Consider the following 21438-nt stretch of genomic DNA (forward strand, 5'->3'; position numbering starts at 1 on the left):
ACGTGTGATAAACTCCCTTGCTTCCTGTAAGCTTCCAGATGAGTGGTTGTGATAATCAAAAGCATTTCTTTTCCTTCCTTCCTTTCTTATAGTGATATAAGATATATAATGGGTAATGATTAAAAAAAATTAAAAACAACAAAACAATCCCCCCATTTCATTAACAGCAAAGCAGGACATAGCCACATGCTTTAATTGGCTCTCTGTGTCTCCAAAAGTTGAAGGGACATGTACTAATGTCAGATCCAAGGACAGCCTTAATGTTCAGTTGCACGCATTCACAGTAATGACTATCTGTTAATAGTGTGGTACATTTGAGGACTCTAGTCTTAGAAGACAGGGCTGGCCAACCCATGCAATTTTAGGACTCTGTGGCTTTTCTGAACTATAATACTCTGTGACTTGGTCCACCTTTAGCATATCAGTGGGCAAGCACATTATTTTATAATCAATATTTCAAGAATGAGCTGGGACAATCAGAGCTTGGAAAACTTACTTTTTGGGGGACCACAGTTTCCAGATAGTTCAGCCAGCATGGACATGCTGGCTGAGGGAATCTGAGAGTTTTAGCCCCCAAATAATGCAATTTACAAGCTCTGTGCATAATACTAAAGGGTAGTGTTTAACATTCTTATGTCACAAGAGGCTCAAAACGATAATAATAATAATAATAATAATAATAATAATATTGGAGCAGTTTGTTACCATTTAGTTGCCATTGATCTATCCAACAGAATCCTTGAATATACAGTATAGTGAACTCCCACAGTTGGTCATCCCTCTTGTATATAATGTCTTAAGGTGGCTTCGTTAAAGGATCACCTATTTGTACAGCTTAGCATAGAAATAGATTTGTCATCTTTTTAGGCTGGATGAGGTTTGGGAGATTCCAAACAAAGGATGTCTCCATCTATCAAGTCCAGATCTGCAAACTGCCTTCTTTTCCCACTTTCATGTCTGGTCTACAGTTGTACTGAAAGACATACAGTGGGTCCTTGATATCTGCTGATGTTTGGTTCCATAGACCCTCCATAGATACCAAAATCTGTGGATGTGTGTCCCACTAAATACAATGGCATAGAAATGGTTCCCCTTATATAAAATGACAAAATTAAGGTTTGCTTTTTTGGTGTGTATGTGTGTGTGAGTGTATGTAACTTAATATTTTCAAACTGTGGATAGTTGTGTCCGTGGATAAGGAGTCCATGGATCCCAAGAGAGATCACTATTGTTTGTCTTTAATGAGTTGAAATGTATGTCTTTTCTCAAGCTTTTTAAAAAATGCATATTTGAGAACTCTTTTTCAAGTTGTATGTATTGTTTGCAGATATCTCTGGACTAAACATGATGAGCTTGTGCTATCTCTTTGCATGCATTTGAGCTATGTGAATTGTAACATGTACATTTAAAAAATACATTTATTTTAATTTATGTGTATACAGCTACACTTTCTTATGCAGATTCCATAATGAAACATTTTCCCCAGTTCAGACAGGGGAGGCTGGGAGACATCTGCATAAAAGTCAATTGCAGCAGATTACTTGCACATCTCAAGTTCAGTGAAGTATGGCCAGAAAGACCATATTCTATCATGGAAGATTAACACCCTCAGAGCTTCATAAGGAAGTTAATGGGCTGTTTTAACATTGTTTGCACTGTTTAGCTACCTAGTCTAAAAAAGACATGTAATTACAGCTTGAAATGAGTTTTATTTGTTATAACTTGAAAATATCTTACTTTCTCCTTTTGGCTAAAGCTGCAGGTGAAAACACTGCCAAACCTTGATTAACATTTGCAAGGACTGCCAGGGGCCAGACAAAAACTGTGAAAATAGATTTGGTTGGCATGTCAGTGGCTGATCTTTTCTGGTTTAGAACTGGCAACATGGACAGCTCTACTTCTAATTACATTTAACACTTGCAGTCCACAGAGACAAGTGCTTCCTAAATTTTTGAGGACTACTATTAATACCTGAACTTGTCTCTTCCTTTATAGAGTTTTATTCACAGTAATGACTATCTGCAGAAATGCAGTGTATTCTCTTAGATATGCTTAGAGCTGTAGGATTGTGGAGAACCAGGATGGTGGAGTGGATTTGACTTTTAGGCTAGGACTCCAGGAGATGTGGGTTCAAATCCCCATTCAGCCATGAAATCCACTGGGTGGCTTCGGGCAATTCACGCTCTTTCAACCAAAGAGATCCATTTAACCCATGTCTTTTTGACACTGTTTTTTCCGTGTCTGTTTTGATAAATTGATTCTGCGCAAGTGTAAACCAGATGAGGATCGGAATCGATTTAAATTTGCCCTTTGGCTGGCTGGAGCGGGTCCATTTTGAATCGATTTATGCATGAATGTGAACCACATGGATTATTTTAGAGGGAAAAAATGTGATCGGGGCAAATAGATCCAGAATGCACACCGATTTATTTATAAGTGGGAATAAGGCTGGTGTAACTCTTTGGAAGAAATCATACCAAGAAAATTCTGTGATAGGGTCACCATAAGTTGAAGTTTACTTGAAAACATATAACAACAACATGTGGAAGATGCAAAACTTCCAATTAGTAAGATCTGAGTCCTGTTGGGACATGATGCTAGCATACCATTGTTATGCCAGCAGTGACACTTTTTACATGCTTCCATAAGGAGATACCTAATACTCCATTACAGAAGTGCTTTTCCATTCTTCCACGGCACAATGGGCTGACTTTGAGGGCAGTCAGTGCACAGACACAGCTCTGCTCTCCCAACCTGGAGCAGTCAGTAGAATTTTGCAGCTGTCTCACCTTGTGTTAGCATTGACCAGTATTTGAATATTTGCTCAGGCATGGAAACCCATTGGATGATTTTGGGCAAGTTACTAAGGGGAAGGCAATGGTAAATCTACTGTGAATAAATCTTGTCAAGGATGTCCTATGATAGGGCTGTCATATGTCTGGGTCGACTTGAAGGCCCATAACAACCACTCTTACCATTGTTGTGCTTGTATATAATTCCACTATCCTAATACTGCTTTATGACCTTGTTTATTCAGCAGAAAGGCAGTGTGCTGTAGAGGTATGAATACTAGACTACAACTCTAGAGACCAGAATTCACTCAGCCATGAAGCCCACTGGGTTAGTTTTTTTGTGGGTTTTTTGAGCTATGTGGCCATGTTCTAGAAGAGTTTAAAGCCCTCCATGGGCTGGCCCCTCCTTACTTATCAGACCTTATTTCTCCTCACCATCCCACTAGGGCCCTCCGTTCTGGTAGTCAAGGTCTGCTGTTCCAGCCCACGATTTCCTCTGCCCTATCTTGGATTCACCCCTTTTCACTCGCTGCCCCTCACTCCTGGAACCTTCTTCCCCCGCAAACAAGAGCCATCTCTTCTTTAACCAGCTTCAAAACGGAGCTGAAGACCATCCTGTTCAGAGAAGCGTTCCCAGGCATTGCATAATTGTCGCTTGCTTTTTGTTGTTCTTTTGTTGTCTGTTTTATTGACTCATTTCCTGTATTGCTATGTATTATCCTACTAGAGAGGCCCCTTCCCCACCACCTGTCCCTTCTCCTTTTGTGTCGTGTCTTTTTTAGATTGTAAGCCTGAGGGCAGGGAACCGTCCAATTAAAAAGATTGTATGTACAGCGCTGTGTAAATTTACAGCGCTTTATAAATAAAAGTTAATAATAATAATAATAATAATAATAATAATAATAATAATTTTTCCCTTGATGTTTTGTCAGCATCTGTGGCTGGCATCTTCATCTTTCTCTGAATCTTTCTCCTGGTGAAACATTAGAAAAAATGCTTCTAAAACATGGCCACATAGCCTGAACCCCCCCCCCAAAACAAACAAACAAACAAACAAAAAAAAACTATGGATGCCATCAACTTCCCACTGGGTTACTTTGGACAAGTCACACCCTCTCAGTCTCAGAGGAAAGCAAGACAAAGCCTCTCTGAATAAATCTTGCCAAGAAGACCCTGTGATAGGTTCACCTTACAGACGCCATACACTGGAAATGACCGGAAGGCACACAACAACAATGCCTATCTATTTTCTAATTTTAGAAAGTTCAATACTCAGTTATTGAACATTGTCTATTATGCAGCCAGAGACTAAAAAGAATATAAATGTAACTGTTAAATTCCACATCTCCAGCCAGTTCAGGTGCCACTTCACTATAAAGGTAAGGGTGAAAATGGATTTTAAGCCTCCTATGCTTTATCAATTTCACCTCTACAGCAAAAGAGTACATAAAGTAGGAAAGAGGGTTTTTTTGGCCAACTTTACTACAGCAGCAACATGTTGCATAGCATTCTGGGAAGAAAATATCACCCACTCCCAATTCCCCATTCCATTGGTGCAACATTTTATTTGTGGGAAGAGGATTTTTGATGAAGTCAGCCTGTGTAAATTTCTCAACTATTTTTGGGATAGGTATGACTGCCCACATGACAATGGCTTTGGCATCCTTTGGTTTTCTTAGAAAAATCTATGAAATTAATGGATTGCCATAATTTGACAGGTGACTTGAAGGCTTTCTCTCTCTCTCTCTTATAGATTATGGGATTATGCTTTAATAACCCTGGGCAGGTTGACCTTGTACCCCAGTCCACTTTTTCCATGCTCAGAATTGACCCACTCCACATCATAGACATATGGTGGCAAATCCCTTGTAGTACATGGTTTAGTGCAATTGCTTGTATCAATAGTCCCAGAACCTTGAAATCCCTAAATAGTTTGCACCATATTACTAGAAGCTCCAAATAATCATGTCCACCATTAAGACCAGTCCTTCTTAGCTGCCTTCTATTAAGGTCAGCAAGTTTAGCATACAGAACTGAAATCTGGGTATTTTTGGCAATGGCCCCAAATCTTTGGAATTTTCTTCTAGTCAACCTGCTTTTTGCCTCTTCAGTTATAGCATAGAGGCCGATATTGAAAAGCTTCATCTTCTGCATTTGATTGATTCCACGTGTCAGCAGAACAGCATTACAAATCATTTATGGACATCTCTATGATGCTTTTGAATTTCTACTTTGTTTCTTACTTCCTCTTTGCACTGCTTTGGAAAGGCATGGTAATAAAAAGCAGCATTAAAATGCTTTATGTTGCTGTTTTTCTTCTTTCAGCCTTTAATTGTTCTTCCTTTGAATATTTGTTTATGGCTTTTAGTGCCATTGTATTTTTACCTCTGTCTTTTCCATTTCTTTCTTTAAGTCAGGTATAACATTGGATATTTTCCAAGGGGAAGGTGACTTACTTTAAAAAAAATCATTGTTGTTTCAGATATTTAGCTATTCTAAAGATATTTCCACATCCAACCCTGTCCAGGTCCGAATACATAAAGAACTTCATGCTTTTCAACAACCTCAATATTATATTATTTTAGAATAACCCAGCAACATTGGACATTGCTGAGAAATCAGGGGATATGAAACAATCTTTTAAGGCAGTAATTGTTTCAAATATAGAAAACAAAGAATGAGGATGAACAGAACTTTTAGGACAAGGTAAATAGTAGTCCCCATAAGGATACATATTGAGAAAGGTACTGTGAGTACTGGGATTAGGATATTATACTGGGGCTTGAAAGGTCCAGGTTCTAATCACCAAATTCACTGGACAACCTTGGCTGTTGTCACACTGCAGATTTAATGCATTGTGACACTGTTTTAACTGTCATGACTCCATCCTATGAAATCCTAGTATTTGTAGTTTGTTGTGGCACTAGAGCTCCCTGACAGAAGTGGCTAAATATCTCTACAAATCCTACAGTTCTATAGCATTGAGCCATGGCAGTTGAAATGGTGTCAAAATGCATTAATTCTGCAGTGTAGATGAAGCCTGTGCAGATGAAATATCTCTTTTTTTCCTCTTGGGATGATGTTTCTTACAGGGCTATGCGTAGAGTGAAGAGGAGGAGGGCTACATATATTGTCCTGACCTCAGTGGAGGAAAGCTGGGATAAATATATAACTAGTAAATAATTAATCAATTAAAGAAAAAGTTATTAAAAAAACCTGAGGTAGGATCATGTTGAGTAACCCACACATACCACAGAGTACAGTGCATATACCAAAGCTTTATGTGGCAGTTCCTGGAGGTAAAAAGCAGCATCTGAAGTGATCTTCCAGGTATCAGGGATAAACATAATTTCCCACATGGGACAACACTATCATTAAAATATCCCACATAATTATTTATGGTGTGACATGATGAGATGCTATACTTACTGTAGTGGCACAGTGGATATCTTTCCACACTGTGGCCTCTCTAGAGAGATCAGACACTTCAAAAAAGTTGTCAAGAATAACTTCCCCAATCATATCATGTCTTGAAAACCTGTCAAAGTCATAGACACTGAAATGTAATTTCCTGTTGCAAAGTTGATCATAGGCTACAGGAAACTGAAAGGTTTCATCAAAGACAGGGTTTAAAGTCTTTCTATGAACCCGTGTCTGAAACTTCTTTTTTCGGTCTGGAAGAAGGTAGATTTTCACATAGGGATCTGATGTACCAGTGAAATCTTTTGCTGGTAAATCCAAAGCTTTGACAATGGTCACCAATAGCAGTTCATTTTCGTAATCATACTTGAGGGTAAAGTTAAGTTTCCCACAGGTTTTCACATCCTCTTTCTTTCCTTCTGAATCCACAGACTTCTGTTTGTAAAGCTCAGGTTTTATCCTTCCAATGCTGGTAGTTGTCTCCCCTCTTTGTAAAACTGGGTCTGTCCCCATGTTAAAATCAATGCTGGACACTTGCATTTGCCTTGGCAAATGTCTCCTGAAAGAATTGTGCCTGCATACACAAAGACAAAGAAATTAACTTTGATTATCTCAACGGGAGAGCAAATAACTTTCATATTGCTAAAAATGAAAGAAGTAAACCAAGAGCTCAAATTTAACAAGTTTCCATTATTGCTATAACTCCCTAGAGAAAACAATTACCAACAACACTAGGTAATCCAAGAAGATAACTTTGTAATTCAGTTTGGGAAGAATGTTGACAATTTCTTTGGGGGGGGGTATCCAGGGAAAAGCTCAACTATTACATTATAACAAAAAATGAGAAAAGATTTAGAATGCATGGCCCCTGGAGGATACATTGAATGGAATTGTCATGTTTAATGTAGAGTGAAGATGACAAATCTGAAATCCATATCCTGTTTTTGGCCACTCTGCATTTGGGAAGCAGAAGACAGAACCTGGAGAATCAAGGTTCAGAACCCGGAGAAGTGAAGTGAGGCAAGGAACTAGGGTGGGGAATTCCTATCCAACCCCTTCAAACAACCCCACACTGAGATGTCTTCAGAGATAGGCTTTGTGGTAGAAGGCACACTGAGCAGGATGAACATGAGGGCATCAAACACAGCTACGATGGTCTACCATTTTGGAAAGTAATATGTATGACCATCTAAATATGGTGGGCCCTTTAAGATCACTGGAGTCCAGCATTAGAAACCCATTTGGGTGACCTTGAGCAAGTCATATGCTCTCAGCCCCAGGAGACGGCAATGGGAAACCGCCTCTGAGCAAATCGTGCCAAGAAAACTCCATGATAGGTTTTCCTTAGGGTTGCCATAAGACAGAAATGACGTGAAGGCACACAACAACAAACAAAAATCATTGCTGAACCAAAGGCTATCTTTCTTTGGATTCACAATGAGACAACATGGCTCACTGGAAAAGATTAGCCAAGGTTTGACTCAGAAGCAATTGTTGGGTGCTAAAAATAATTATTGTTTGCTAATCCAGGTCAATACTAATAGTAATATTAATACCAGTAATAGACATTTCAGGTTAGAATAAAATTTTATAGTCTTTGAATTCATAGCACAAAGAGCTATTTTATCTTTTTACTACTGATGATGACTGTACAGATTTACCACAAAGGTAATGGCAGCCGCAGAATTAAGCCTAATGGGTTGGATTCAAATGTGCCCTTTCATGAACAGAAATATTCCTTCCATTTGCAGAAGTGATTTCAATCCAGCAAAGCCCTTTCTTTCTGACAGATTGCTTCATCCCTCTGTACAATGTCCCATTCTGTCCCAAAGGATATCTCACAACATATTTGGAACAGGAGAACTGACATTTGAGTTTAGTTCTACCCATGAAACTCAGGATTCAGCCCATTGATTTCAATGCCTAACACTGCACACTGTGTTTGACTGTGTGACTGTGACTCCTGTGTATGGGATTGAAATATTATCATTGACATTGTCATTGTCATCCTCCTCATCATTAATCTTTTATAAAAAATACTTTTTATTGATAAAAACATATAAACAGGCACCCAAATGCCTCTAATGCGACATCACATACCAATGCTTAGATCTACCGCTATCACTACAAATACAAAACACATATTCAAACATTTAAAAATGATTTTCTGCTTTCTTATCATTGGATTAGATATCATATTAAGCTGTTATTCCCTTGATCAAACAATGTGACCTCTGTAAACTTCTATTTATAGTTTGAAACACAAATAATTAATCCTCAAACCCATCCAGTAGTATCTTTTCAGTAAGAATGGCAGAAAAGAGCCCCACTCTTCCAAAAACCTATCTAATGGTTCTTCTCTTAATAGACTAGTTAATTTGTCCATTTCTACTAAGTCAAAGATCTTCAAAACCCAATCTTCCACTGATGGGATCTTGACACTCTTCCACCTGGGGGCATATAGCAGGGATCATCATCATCAGTTCAGGGTAAAAACCAGAGTGGATTCACTGTCCACTGACATGGGAGTCACTGTGGCTATGGGAGCTGGTGGTTCTGATGTCAATTGGGGTAGAGAATTAACTCCATGATTTTGTCTGAATAATAAAGGGGGTATGCAAGGTGATCCACACTCCCCAAAAAGATTCAGCATTTTGAAGAGTTTCTTTGATTTTCCTGAGAGGATTCACTGCCCCAGTGACCTCAGACCCACCAGTTGCCACCACAAGCAGGTTTAAGCTAAAAGGGAATTTTAAAAAAACTGGAAAGACAATGACCAAGAAAAATGAGAATAAGATTGGAAGTAGGAAGAGATGAAAAAAGTCTTCAGCACCTCCTTAGTGTAACCTAGGTCCGTCTAATCTGCACTGCAGAAATAATGCAGTCTGATACTGCTCTGCCATGGCTCAATGCTACGTATATAATTCTGGGATTTGTAGTTTTGTGAGATATTTAGCCTTCTCTGCCAGAGAGCTCTGGTGCCACAATAACCTACATATCCCAGGATTCCATATGATTGAGCTTTGACAGTTAAAACAGTGTCAAAGTGCATTAATTCTTCAGTGCAGATTAGACCCTGAATTCAATAAAGCAAGAGAGAAGGACACTGCAATGTCTGATTGGTATTTGATTGTTGCAATTTCATTTTTAAGGGGGGCTGGAGAAATCAAAGCTTTCTATTTCTTTTCTCTTTTCTTTCCCTTTTCTTCACTTTCTTTCTTTCTTTCTTTCTTTCTTTCTTTCTTTCTTTCTTCCAGCAATAACATAGAGATTTTCTGTATAATGTACAAATTGGCCCACAGACCCCCCCCCCCCCCCATAGGAATCTTCACACTCTTTGCCTTTCTCTCTCCTTGGCCATACTTTCATCTATTTATAAATGAATTGAGTACATATAATATGGTCCCATTAGAAGGTAGGGTGTTTCTGTGCACATTCAATGTTTTTCATGCTTAGGAAAGGCAGGTGTATATGAGTGCAGCTCTACAATGCCTCCATTTTGAACTGCACTGAAAATAAAGATGGGTCTCAGCTGCAGCACTAGTTTTTTCATACCAGGAGTACAAATTGTCTGTTTGGAAACTATTGCGCTTTACTTCACAAAAAAACACTAGTTCTATTTACACCTGGAGTGTTTGCTAAATGGAAAATGCTCAAGTAACCATTTTTTTTTTCATAGAAGAGTTACGTCAACTAAACTTCAGAAGTGCCACTAAATTTTTATTTTCCTGTCCTTTTACTTTCCCTGACCAACTGCACAAGATTATTGTTGCTTTTTTAAATTAAAGGATATGTAACATTAAATAAAGATTTTATTAATGATTTAAAATTACACAAGTAGTGAAGGGCATTTTACTCAAGATGTTATTGTCAGGTTTTATTAAGAGCTTCTTTGAACATTGACTGGTAGCTAAAGAAATATATCTTTCTGAAATTACACCTTACAATTACACTAAAATCACATCAAGATGTGGACAGTGTCTATCAAATAGCACACAAATAGCTGCAGGGTGGGGAGGGTTATGCCACATGCCTATGTATTTTGGGTTTTGTGGTTGAAAACTTGATCTGTCCAAAACTTTGTTATTTCTTGGATGGATGACCTTTCCGGGATTCTGAATCCCTGTACCTAAACCCAGGATTCCTTAGGATACAGCCATGGCAGTTAAAATAGAATGATAGTGCTATAACTGTGTAGTGTGAAAGGGTCCCAGGCATTGTCACATAGAGGGACTTTGTGTAAGAGCAATGAGTAGAGTTATTCCATCTTTTCCCATGGTTTGGAAAAAAAGACAAACACTACATACATAGAAAATAAGAAATCTGTAAAATCTCAGAAAAGAATATGCAGGGTTTTTCCCCTTTGGGGTAATTTTAAAAGGGGGGGGGGGGGGGAGGGAAGTGCTATTTGGCTTCCTTTACTTCCTTTGATGGTGTGTTTTTGAATGGCCTGAAGATTAAATATCATAGTCAGAATCATTCAGACCACAGTATTTCTAATTTCTAGGTGTGGTTGTGAAAGCTGCACAGTGAAGTAGGTTGAGTAGGTTGACAGGGAAAAAAAAAATAAACTCATCTGAAATGTGATGTTGGAGGAGAGTTGTACATGGACTGCCAAAAAGACAAATAATTGCATCTTAGAGCAGATCAAGCTTCAGTCATCTCTAAAAGCAAAGATGACTAAATTAAGGCTATCATACTTTGAACATATCATGAGATTTGGCTCATGGAAAAGTAGAACGCAGTATTAAAAGAAAGAGACCACACTGTATGTGGACTGATTCAGTCAAGAAAGCCATAGCCCTGAGCTTAGAAGATTTGAGCCAGGGCTGTTGATGACCAGAGATCTTGGAGATCTCCTATTCATAGGGTGACCATAAGTTGAAGTCTACTAGATGGCAAGTAACAACCACAAAAACAACAATGCTATCTGAGATATTCTGGGAGTTACAATGCAAAAAGTAACATTTCCAAGCTCTGCTGACAGCCTGTCCATTGTTGGATTTAATGTTGAACTGCAGTTAATTAAAATCAGGCGAAAACGTTTTTCTCTTTGGCATCATGACAGAGAAAAGAGGAGGTGGGAAATACATCAGCCTTATGCAGGATCATTTTATGCTACAGTACTTCAGTTTTAAAGCTAAAGCTCAACTTCAAGCTTTTACAAATCAGGATTTTCATTAATATTATGTCTTATTTATTTAGATGATGATGATGATGGTGGTGGTGGTGGCAATAGTGACATTCATAGTTAGAGAATATTACTTAATCTGAGCATGTGAAATGGGACAAGTTTTGAATTGAATGTTTCTCACCTTTCATGGGACCTTATGACTTGCAAAAATGAAGTGACTTACCCCTGCTGGGATACAGTTGCTTATGGGATGCGTTCTAGAATTATTGCATGAAAAAACTGCTGATGCCACTAGGCGACTGCATCCCAGCTGCATCCAGGCTCCCAGCTGTGCTCAGCCGGCTGCTTTTCAAAAACAGGAAGCTCCTGCCAGTGGCATCGGCAGAATTTTTCATGCGATAATTCCCGATTGCATTCCATAAGCAACTGTATCCCAGCAGGGGTAGGTCACTTTATTTTTGCAAGTGATAAAGTCCATAGTGTGTGTTATTACAGTCACTTTACTCCATAACAATAGCTGCTGAACATCTCCTCTTTTAAAAAAGAGAAAGAGACTGAGAGAGAGAGAAACACTGTGAGATCCTTTTTTCAAGTTCCCAAATGCTCCTTTTCATATACTTTTTTTTAAAAAAGAACACCATTGGTTTCAAATACAGAATGTAACCACTGGACTCCTGTTTCTCTCCATCTTCCCTTGCCTTATTAGTTGTGTCATATCTTTTCATAATTCCCACCAGTGTGTTAGATACCATGGGGTGTTACTCCAAGGAGGCATTATGTAATGTAGGACTCTTGCTCTAGTAAGCCATTGCCCGGATGACACATAGCTTGCTTTGTTTCTGAGTCACAAAGGTTCAGTGAGATGGCTAATTGATGTCTTAATTATTTAAATGTGTTTTAGTTCCCATGGCAACCTGGGAATGCATGTTCTGGTCTGCTGGAACAATGGGACGAGGATGATGGCTGCACTGAAGTATCAGAAGCACATCTGCAAATGAGGTTGCTGGGATGCTGCACAGTTAATGGTGCTCACCTGCTGCACTGTTCTCTGTGCCTCTGCACTCTGATTTATTGCATTGCCCAGGGCTTGCCTTCATCTCTTCTGGTGAACTAAAAAAATTATAACCCCTGCTCGCATTAGATTCTAAAGCACAAAAGCATCCAGACAATTGGCGACACATTATAGGCTGGAAATTCAGAGGAAAACAGTCTCATTTCAATGAGGCAGGGGGTTGAGAAGAAACAACAGAAAGGAAAACTACCTACTGAATTCCTCCTGCCATGTTTTGCTGAGCCCTAGATCTGCTCTCCATACATCTGAACAGAGGTCTGGAACTGCCCCCCCCCCCACCTTTGGAAGATGAAAGTTGTAATATATCATTTACATCTATGTTTTAGTAGTAGTCCTGGTTGTGAGTTTTTTGCACTGGCTGTAAGCACTATTGCCATTACATGTTGTTACTACATTTCATGATACCTATTTTTTGTTTTGCTGTTTGATGGTTAATCTGTGATTTTGTTTGTTTGTGTAAATGGTATTTTGCAGAGGCACACATTGTTTTGGTGCTGAAAACATACAGATCGCCTCCCCTCAAACATACTTAAAAGAGTAGATGTAAATAAACGTATCAGTATAAGTATGAATGTATTGCTGCCTTTTTGTTGCTGATGGCTGGATACTTTTCTTACAAAAACAACAAACTGAACTGGAGACTGATTAAGCCTTTTCTATCTGTTACTTTCTGGTGCCCCCAATAAACAGCTTTGTTAGGAAGTCCTATCTGCCTGCCTGCCCGCCCACCCGCCCATCCATCCATCTGATTATTATGATTATTATTATTTTCTGCTCCTTCTACTCCTCTTCATTTATACTCCACCTTTTCCCTTGAACTAGGACCTAAGGCAGTTTGAGTTCAGCATAGGATTCTGAGAAACACATGGCTTTCTTGGTTTGTTGCTGTGTGTGTTCAAGTAGTTTCTGACTTATGCAAACCTAAGTCAGTCCTATCACATGGTTTTTACGGACTGTGAGTGTATGACTTACCCAAGGTCACCTAGTGGATTTCTATGGCTGAGGAGGGACTCAACACTGGTCTCCAGTCATAGTTCAATGCTCAGACCACTGCACCACACTTGCTTTCTTACTTGTTGTTAACTGCCTTTGAATTGACCCAGACTCATGGTGACACAGTGGATGAAACATCTCCAAGTCCCCTATCCTCCACTGGTATGTGATCTTTTTCTCTTTTTACCATCTTATATTGTTCCTAGCATTATTGTCTTTCCTAGTGAATTAAACCTTCCCATGATGTGGCCGAGGTGTGACAGCCTCAATTTCATCATTATAGGCCTGTTACAGACTGCCAAAATAAAGCTGCTTCGGGTCTCTTTGGAGGTATGCTGTTTAAATGATGCATGCACCCTAAGAATCCAGAAGCTGCACCAAAGCTGCACTCCAGTGCTTAGGAATGGAGTGTGGCTTTGGCGCGACCTCTGGACTCTTAGGACCCATGTATCATTTAAATAGCATACCTCCAAAGAGACCCGAAGTAGCTTTATTTTGGCAGTCTGTAACAGGCCTTGGTTTCCAAGGAAAGTTCAGGCTTGATCTGTTCTAGGTCCAATTCATTTGTCTTTTTGCTGTCCACAGAATCCTTGGCACTGTTCTCTAGCACCACATCTCAGAATGGCTGGTTTTCTTTTTATCCGCTTTCTTCACTGTCCAGCTTTCACATCCCTATATGATAACTGAGACCACAATAGCTTGGACGATTCTAACTTTAGTGCTCAGTTGTACATCTTTACACTTTAGGATCTTGTCTAGTTCTTTCATAGCTGCCCTTCCCATTCCTAGTCTTTTTCAATGTTTGATCCAAATATGGGAACTCTTTAACTATTTTAATTTCCTCATAATTAGACTGAATTTATGTGGATTATCTGTGGTCATTATTTCCCCCCCTTTATGTTCAACATTAAGCGTGCCTCACTTTCTTCTTTGACCTTCCTTAGTAATTGTTCCAAATCTATAATGTTTTCTGCTAGTAGTATGGTATCATCTGCGTATCTTAGGTTGTTAATGTTCCTTCCTCCTATCTTTACTCCTCCTTCCTATGAGTCTAAACCTGCCTTTTATATATTTCTCGCATACAAGTTGAACAAATAGTGTGATGATGTGCATCCTTGCCTGACCCCTTTGCCAATCGATAACCATTCTGTTTCTCCAGATTCTTTTCTAACAGTAGCTTCTTGTCCTAAGTATGGAAGAAAGCATGCATCTAACCAGCAGACTTGTGGGCTGGACACATCCCTACTTATTACTGCCTCTTGCTTAAGAATTACTTCCCTTTTAATAAGTGATTAGCGTGAGTGAATGCTTCACTGGTGGGGTCAAGCTGATCGTGTTGATCTGTACAACCCCTGTATCTCTGTCCCAAGTTTAAAATAAATATAATTTGTTTTCTTGCATTTATTAAGAAGGCAAGAATAGTTTATGTTGCTGAGCCTTGGGGCATGTGTTTTGCAGCCCCCATGAAGTTGTATTATTTAGTATAATTTTCTTTTAATTTCACTTTTCTAATAGTAATTATCTGTTCTGATCTTCATTTATTCCTTCCTGGCTGTTTTATTAAGAGAGAGAACAAAGAGGTCCAGTCAATTTTCCATAATTATGAGACTAATTTTTCCCCATATTATTGCTTTTCACCTTCTCATGAAGCCTGAAAACTCATGCTGACCTCTTCATGAAAAAATAAAATGCCTTAACTAGAAATGGTATCTGAAGAAGTTTACTTCTCTCTGGGCAAGCGTGGAGTTGTAGGTGGCTGTACAGGAAAACTGATCTTGAAGGATCCTCGAAGTCAGTGCATTAACCTGAATTCAGAGCTTGAGCCATGCTGTAGCACAAAAGAGCAACTTGTCAAAACCCTGAATCTGATAGGGGAAAATTGGGTTCTAAGGAGTTTATCACATTACTTACTTCCCGCTCTGCTCCTGTCGCTCCAGCATCACCAATCTGCAGTGGGAGCCTCTTGGTGGGATTGCGGATGGTGATTCTAAAGGGCAACACTTCCGTTTTCGTCATGGAAGCATTCTCGTAATTGTTTTTAAAAGGGCCCCTTTTTAAAACAATTACGAGAATGCTTCCATGACGAAAACGGAAGCGTTCCCCTTAAACAGCGCCATCCGCGATCCCACCAGGAGGCTCCCATCGCAGTTTGGTGATGTTTACGTGACAGGAGCATGGCGGGAGCCCTCTGGTGTGATAAACTCCTGTGATTCAAGAATTAGCATTAGTTGACCAACCATAGGCTTCTGCCACACTGCAAAATTAATGTAGTTTGATGATGTTTTAAATGTCAAGGCTCCATCATATGGAATCCTGGGAATTGTAGTTTGTTGTGGAACTACAGCTCTCTGACAGAGAAAGCTAAATATCTCACAAAGCTACAGACCCCAGACTTCCATAGTATTGAGGCAGTTAAAGTGGTGCCTAACTGCATTAATTCTGTAGTGTAAATGCAGCCTTAGTGTATGCCCAGACTGAATGGCAGCTGATAGCTCCAATATATCAGCTATCCAAGGTTCTGAATGTATGTAAGCCGCTTTGATAGCCTTGGCTGAAGAGCGGGGTATTATTATTATTATTATTATTATTATTATTATTATTATTATTGGGAGGCAGTTCTGCAACTTGGATGGCTCCACTGAAGTTTGGGAAGATTCACTCCAGATACCAACTGCCATTGCCACACACTTAGACTTCATACTTTCAACCTACACCTCATACAAACATCATACAGCAAGTCAGGTTATCTTGCCTTAAAACAACTAAGACTGGAGGCCATCTATATCAGCTTTATCGGTGCAGTCTAGAAATGGCTTTTTCAGGGTTTCAGACAGGATTCTTTCACAGCCTTATCTGGAAAGATTGGGGATTGAACTTGGATCTTCTGCACACAAAACATGTGCTCTATCACTGAACTATAACATGTAGCTGCATCTGCACTGCAGAAATAATCCAGGTTGACACCACTTTAATTGCTATGGCTCAGTGCTGTGGGATTCTGGGAATCATCGTTTGGTTGGGCACAAGAGCTCTCTGACAGAGAAGGCTAAACTGCTGTCAAAACTACAATCCCCAGAACCCCATAGCATTGGGGCATGGCAGTTAAAGTGGTGTCAGTCACAATTCTTTCTGTGGTGTGGATGCAGCCTGCATCTGTTGACCATGTGTTAGGATCTGTGCTACACACACTCCTTATGGACTATTTGATATAAGAGGAAAACACAGCAAAAGTTGTAGTTAGCACATTAAAGGGAATTTCTTGTGCAATCCTGATTTCTCTGCCCCTCTTCTGCCACAGTATCACCAAAGATCAATTTGTTAAATGAAATACAGCCATTTTCTAACTGAAAGGATTTGTTTTTGAACATGGTAACATGTTGTTTCCTGGAATGAACAAAGTAGGGATCTGTCTTTGGCTGTGTCTGAATACAACAGCACCACTTTGTTGTCGTCATGTGCTTTCAAGCTGTTTCTGACTTATGGCATCCCTAAGGCAATATTTGTTCAGAGGGAGGTTGCTATTGCTTTCTTCTAAGGGTGAGAGAATGTGACTTGCCCAACATCATCAGTGGGTTTCCGTAGTTGACTGGAGACTCAAATTCTGGTCTCCCAAGGTCCTTATCGAGAACTCAAACCATTATGCCATGTATTCTGAAGGAAGCCATGTTTTGCCTGATCATTTGAATGAGTTCTTAATACAGTGAAAAAGTATAATGGTTAGAATGTTGGTATACTTTGGAGATCCAGCTTCTAGTTCCCACCATGCCATGAAACTTGCTTGGTGATCTTGAGTCAGTCCTAGTCTGGCTCTATCTCATAGGATTATTGTGAGGTTAAAATGGATTGGAAGAGAACCATAAATTTCACTTTAGGCTTACTGGATGAAAAGCAGGATAGAAATGTAAGAAACAGGATGCAGAACCAGAACTACCAGACTCACAAATAACTTGGGAGAAAGCCCTGGACACTGAGTTCAAGAAGTTCAGCTGCCTAATTGTGAAATATTACCCCCCCCCCCAAGGTTTTAAATAAGTTGTGTTTTTAACTGTTACGCTTTAGTATTCTTTAATTCTTTTTTAACTTTTGTAAGCTGTATCCTTTTTAAATCATTGTAAGCTGCCTTGAATTCCATTTTGGTGAAAGGCAGGATATATATAAAATCAAATAAAAATGAATGAAAACTTTAAAGTAAATGATGAAGACATCAAAATAGTAAAAGATTTTTTATATCTTGGCTCAGTTGTAAATAAAAATGGAGAATGTATACAAGAAATGGGAAGACAAGGACTTGGAAGGGCAGCTATGAAAGAGCTAGATGAGATCCTTGGGTATAAAGACATATCACTGAATACTGAAGTCAGGATCACCCATTCCACAGTTTTTCCGATTTCTATGTATGATTGTGAACGCTGGACAGTGAAGAAAGCTGATAGGAAGAGAATCAACTCTTTTGAAATGTAGTGCTGGAAGAGACTTCTGCAGATGCCACAGACTGCTATCAAAACAAAAATAAATGGGTTCTAAAGGAAATAAGGCCCCAAAACTTGCACTGAGCCAAAAATTGGGCTGTACGTTACTTGCGGCAGATCATCATAGTAAAAAAAAAATTAAAACTTTAATAATATCCCACTTTTAGTTACCACATCAAACGGCAAACAACCTTTAAAAAATACAACATATACATTTCCAGCTCCCCTTAAAAAGATTAAACCAATTCTATCCATTAAAATACAGACAATAAAATCAAAAACACAATAAATAATAAAAAATGGTGGGCAGAGTCTTCACTTATATATCTGGGGGGAGTGTTACCTGGCCAGGTTCTATTCGGGAAGGCCTGCTGGAAGGGATCTGTCTGACAGCTTTCTTGAAGCTCTCTAGGGTTGGTAATTTGACGGATCTCGTCCGGTAGGCCATTCCATAAAGTGGGGAGCGATCGCAGAAAAAGTTCTCTGGGAGGGTTGCCACTCAATGGTCTTTGTGGACTGCAACAAATCCTCCCAGAGGATCTGAGGTGGAGGGGCGGATATATGGAAGGAGGCGTCCCTTAAATGGTTGGGCCCAAGCCATGAGGGCTTTAAAGGTAATGACCAACACCTTGTATGAGATGACATGGACTAATGAAAAGATGATAATATGTGGTGAAGGTGAAAGCAGTAGGGAAGAGGAGTGTTGTTAGTGGAAGAGACATCAAGGAAGCCATGATCCTTGCATTTGCAAGACCCAGGCAGGGCTGTTAATAATTCATCTCTTGGTGATCTCGCATCATAGGTTGGGGCCAACGTGGAACAGCATAAAACAAAAAACTAAACAACAATATCAATGTAAAGACAACTAATTTTATTAAAGTGAGGGGTAAATACAATTTGCAATGTCCCCTTTTACTTGCTGTTTTTTTAAAGATCAAAAATGGCCCAAGAGAACCAAGACATGTCAAAAATGCCCTCAATCGCGGAGGAGGGTACTCCAGGGTATCTTGGGGAAATTCCTTTAACCCCTGCCACACATGTCCACCCCCAGGAATAGGCAGACCGAGGCTACAAACAAGGATGGATGGTCTCACACCTCCAACAATTTCAAATGCTCTGTTCCTGTTCTTGCCTTGGTTCAGCAGACTAACCCTACGGCACCAGACATCCTTCATGTTGTGGACTAACCATATGGTATAGAAGCCTTTTCTACTGATAATTATGTGGCTCTCTGTTTCGCTTCTTTTTCTTCTTATATAACAGGATATTTTTCTGCTTGGCACAGACTCTGAAGTGCTAAATTGCACTCTGGGGAGGTAAACACGGTGATGTGGAATACTATTCTGGTGTCATTTATTGCTTGTTTGGGATCCAGGGACTTGAAAAATGATTTCTTTTCATAAGCAGACCTCTTTCATAATAGCACAAAAGTAGGAGAAATGTAAAAATGTTCCAATTAAGAGTTCTCACATTCATTTTCTTCCCTTCTCCACCTACACCAATGAAATCCACAGTTGAACAACAAATCGGACAATCATGAATGAAATTTCTTTGACCACTGTGCTTTTTTAGCTGGAATCATTTATGGTAAGTTTATTATTAAATCAGCAAATTCAAAGAGGCCTCAACACACTTTCCCTACAAAAACGTGATTCAAGTGGGGAAAAAACAAACAGTGAGGATTTACAGGGAAGAACTTACAGACAGGGACCTTGATCCCACATTGTTGTTTCTTAACCACCCTGGTAGACAAACATTGAGGGGCTGGATTCATTATTAGAGAAAAATTCAGCTTTTAAAAGATGGCGATGCTGATAATTATGAGATAATGATGGTTCTTGTCCAGTAAATTTTTCTCAGAAATAAAAATAATTATAGTAATATATTTGTCATGGAGTTGGAGCGAAGTAATGTTGAAGGAAAAGACCAATCATTAAACAATGGATCTCGGCAAACTTTGGCCAGGACCGCATGATCCTAGGCATAATGCAAGGTTGGCCAAAACACCTTCTGTGGTTTTCACGTGTGCCTGTTTACTGTCTCATTTTATCACACTATGCTCTTAAGAGGTACTATTCAGTGTGACTCCTCTACAAAGCCTCCTGTGCGCGGGAGGCGGGGGTTGCGGCAGAGCACCGGAGGCGGCGGGGTCGTGGTGTTTCCAGGTGTCTGGTACGCCATTGTCAGGGGAGACATGGCACAGAGGCTATTTCTGCAGTTCCGGATGCATCTCCACTGTAGAAAAATACGTTGACATCAGTTAAGTGTATAGCTCCATTCTAAGGGATCATGGGATCTGTAGTTTACAAGATCTCGAGCTTCTGTGCCAAAAAATGCTGTTGCCTCACAAAAAACTACAGTTAAATTGGTGACCAAACGCTGTTTCTACAGTGTAGATGCACCCTAGTCAAATAAAGTGATACAATGAAGGCCAACTAACAATAGCCAAGCATTATCCAAAACAGTTGCACACATTATTCAGAATAACCAATGATTTATTTCAAAGGGAACTGGATACAATGTATACTTATTTCAGTGGTTCCCAAAGCATGCGCGCAGGCAACCTCACAGGGGGTTTACACACATGAAATTGAACTAAAATCAAAGCAAATCTGAAGGGGACCAGAGTCAATTCGAATCCAAGGAATCACGGAGTAATTATTATGTGAAGAGTGGGAATTTGTGGTCATTCCTGAGGCAAGGAAGGGTGAGTGCAAAATAATATCACAGACGTAATACCATGCGGAGTTACCAATTCAAATTGGACCTTGATGCATGCTCAGTGGGGCTCTGAATGCATCGGGAACCTTTGAACTTCTGGGATGAAGAAGGGGGCCATTCCTTTTTCCTTTTCATGTGAATGCTAGCTTCACGTCTTCCTCTTCTATTTTCCATCCCTGGCGCAACATCCAAACGGGGTCTCCATGTCAGGCCCCCATCCATTCAGCCACATTCCATTTCCTCCTGTCATCTCACATCATTTAGCTACATCTACATTTATCCTCCTTTCATTCTTCTTATCCATTCAGCCACACTAATCTATACTCCATGTCAGGGAGGCCCCCAAATTTTTATTATTATGAATTTTATTATTAATTATATATTATTAATATTATAAATTCTTTACCTGCAAAATCATCAGCATAGAAGCTGCAGTACTTGAGAGTAAATCCTTGGATCTGAAGGAGACCATTTTGGAGGAGCAGAAAGAAAATGACGGTTGCTTATTCTCCGGCATATGAGGGAGAGGAATAGGGCGGCCCAGCTCCATCAGGGATAGCCTGAAGAAGAAAGAGGCTCCTCCCGTCCTAACTGTCATTTATTCGGCCTATGGGGGAGGAGATAGGTTGGCCAGCTCCTCTTAAAGGCAGATTTGAGTTAACTTATAGTGGTGGATCCACACTTAATTCTGCATTGAGAAATCCTGAGTCATGGGAAAAAGTTAGTTAACTAAAGTCCGTGTGCTTTCAATGGCTTTCTAAAACAAGACCAACCAGAGTGGAGTGATCACACTCCAAGGATTGTGGGGCTATTGCTATTTTCACTCCCCTCAATTTG

General features: G+C 39.7%; 1 protein-coding gene across 1 annotated transcript in view; it reads right to left on the bottom strand.

The window, feature by feature from the left end:
• Positions 1–21438, bottom strand: part of SYT10 (synaptotagmin 10) — a 71668-nt gene that overhangs the window by 21671 nt on the left and 28559 nt on the right. The window contains exon 3 of the mRNA XM_042466585.1: positions 6222–6786. Coding sequence (XP_042322519.1) covers positions 6222–6786 — 565 coding nt within the window. The remainder of the gene's footprint in view (positions 1–6221; positions 6787–21438) is intronic.

Source organism: Sceloporus undulatus, chromosome 5, assembly GCF_019175285.1.
Source record: "Sceloporus undulatus isolate JIND9_A2432 ecotype Alabama chromosome 5, SceUnd_v1.1, whole genome shotgun sequence".
Classification (NCBI taxonomy): Eukaryota; Metazoa; Chordata; class Lepidosauria; order Squamata; family Phrynosomatidae; genus Sceloporus; species Sceloporus undulatus.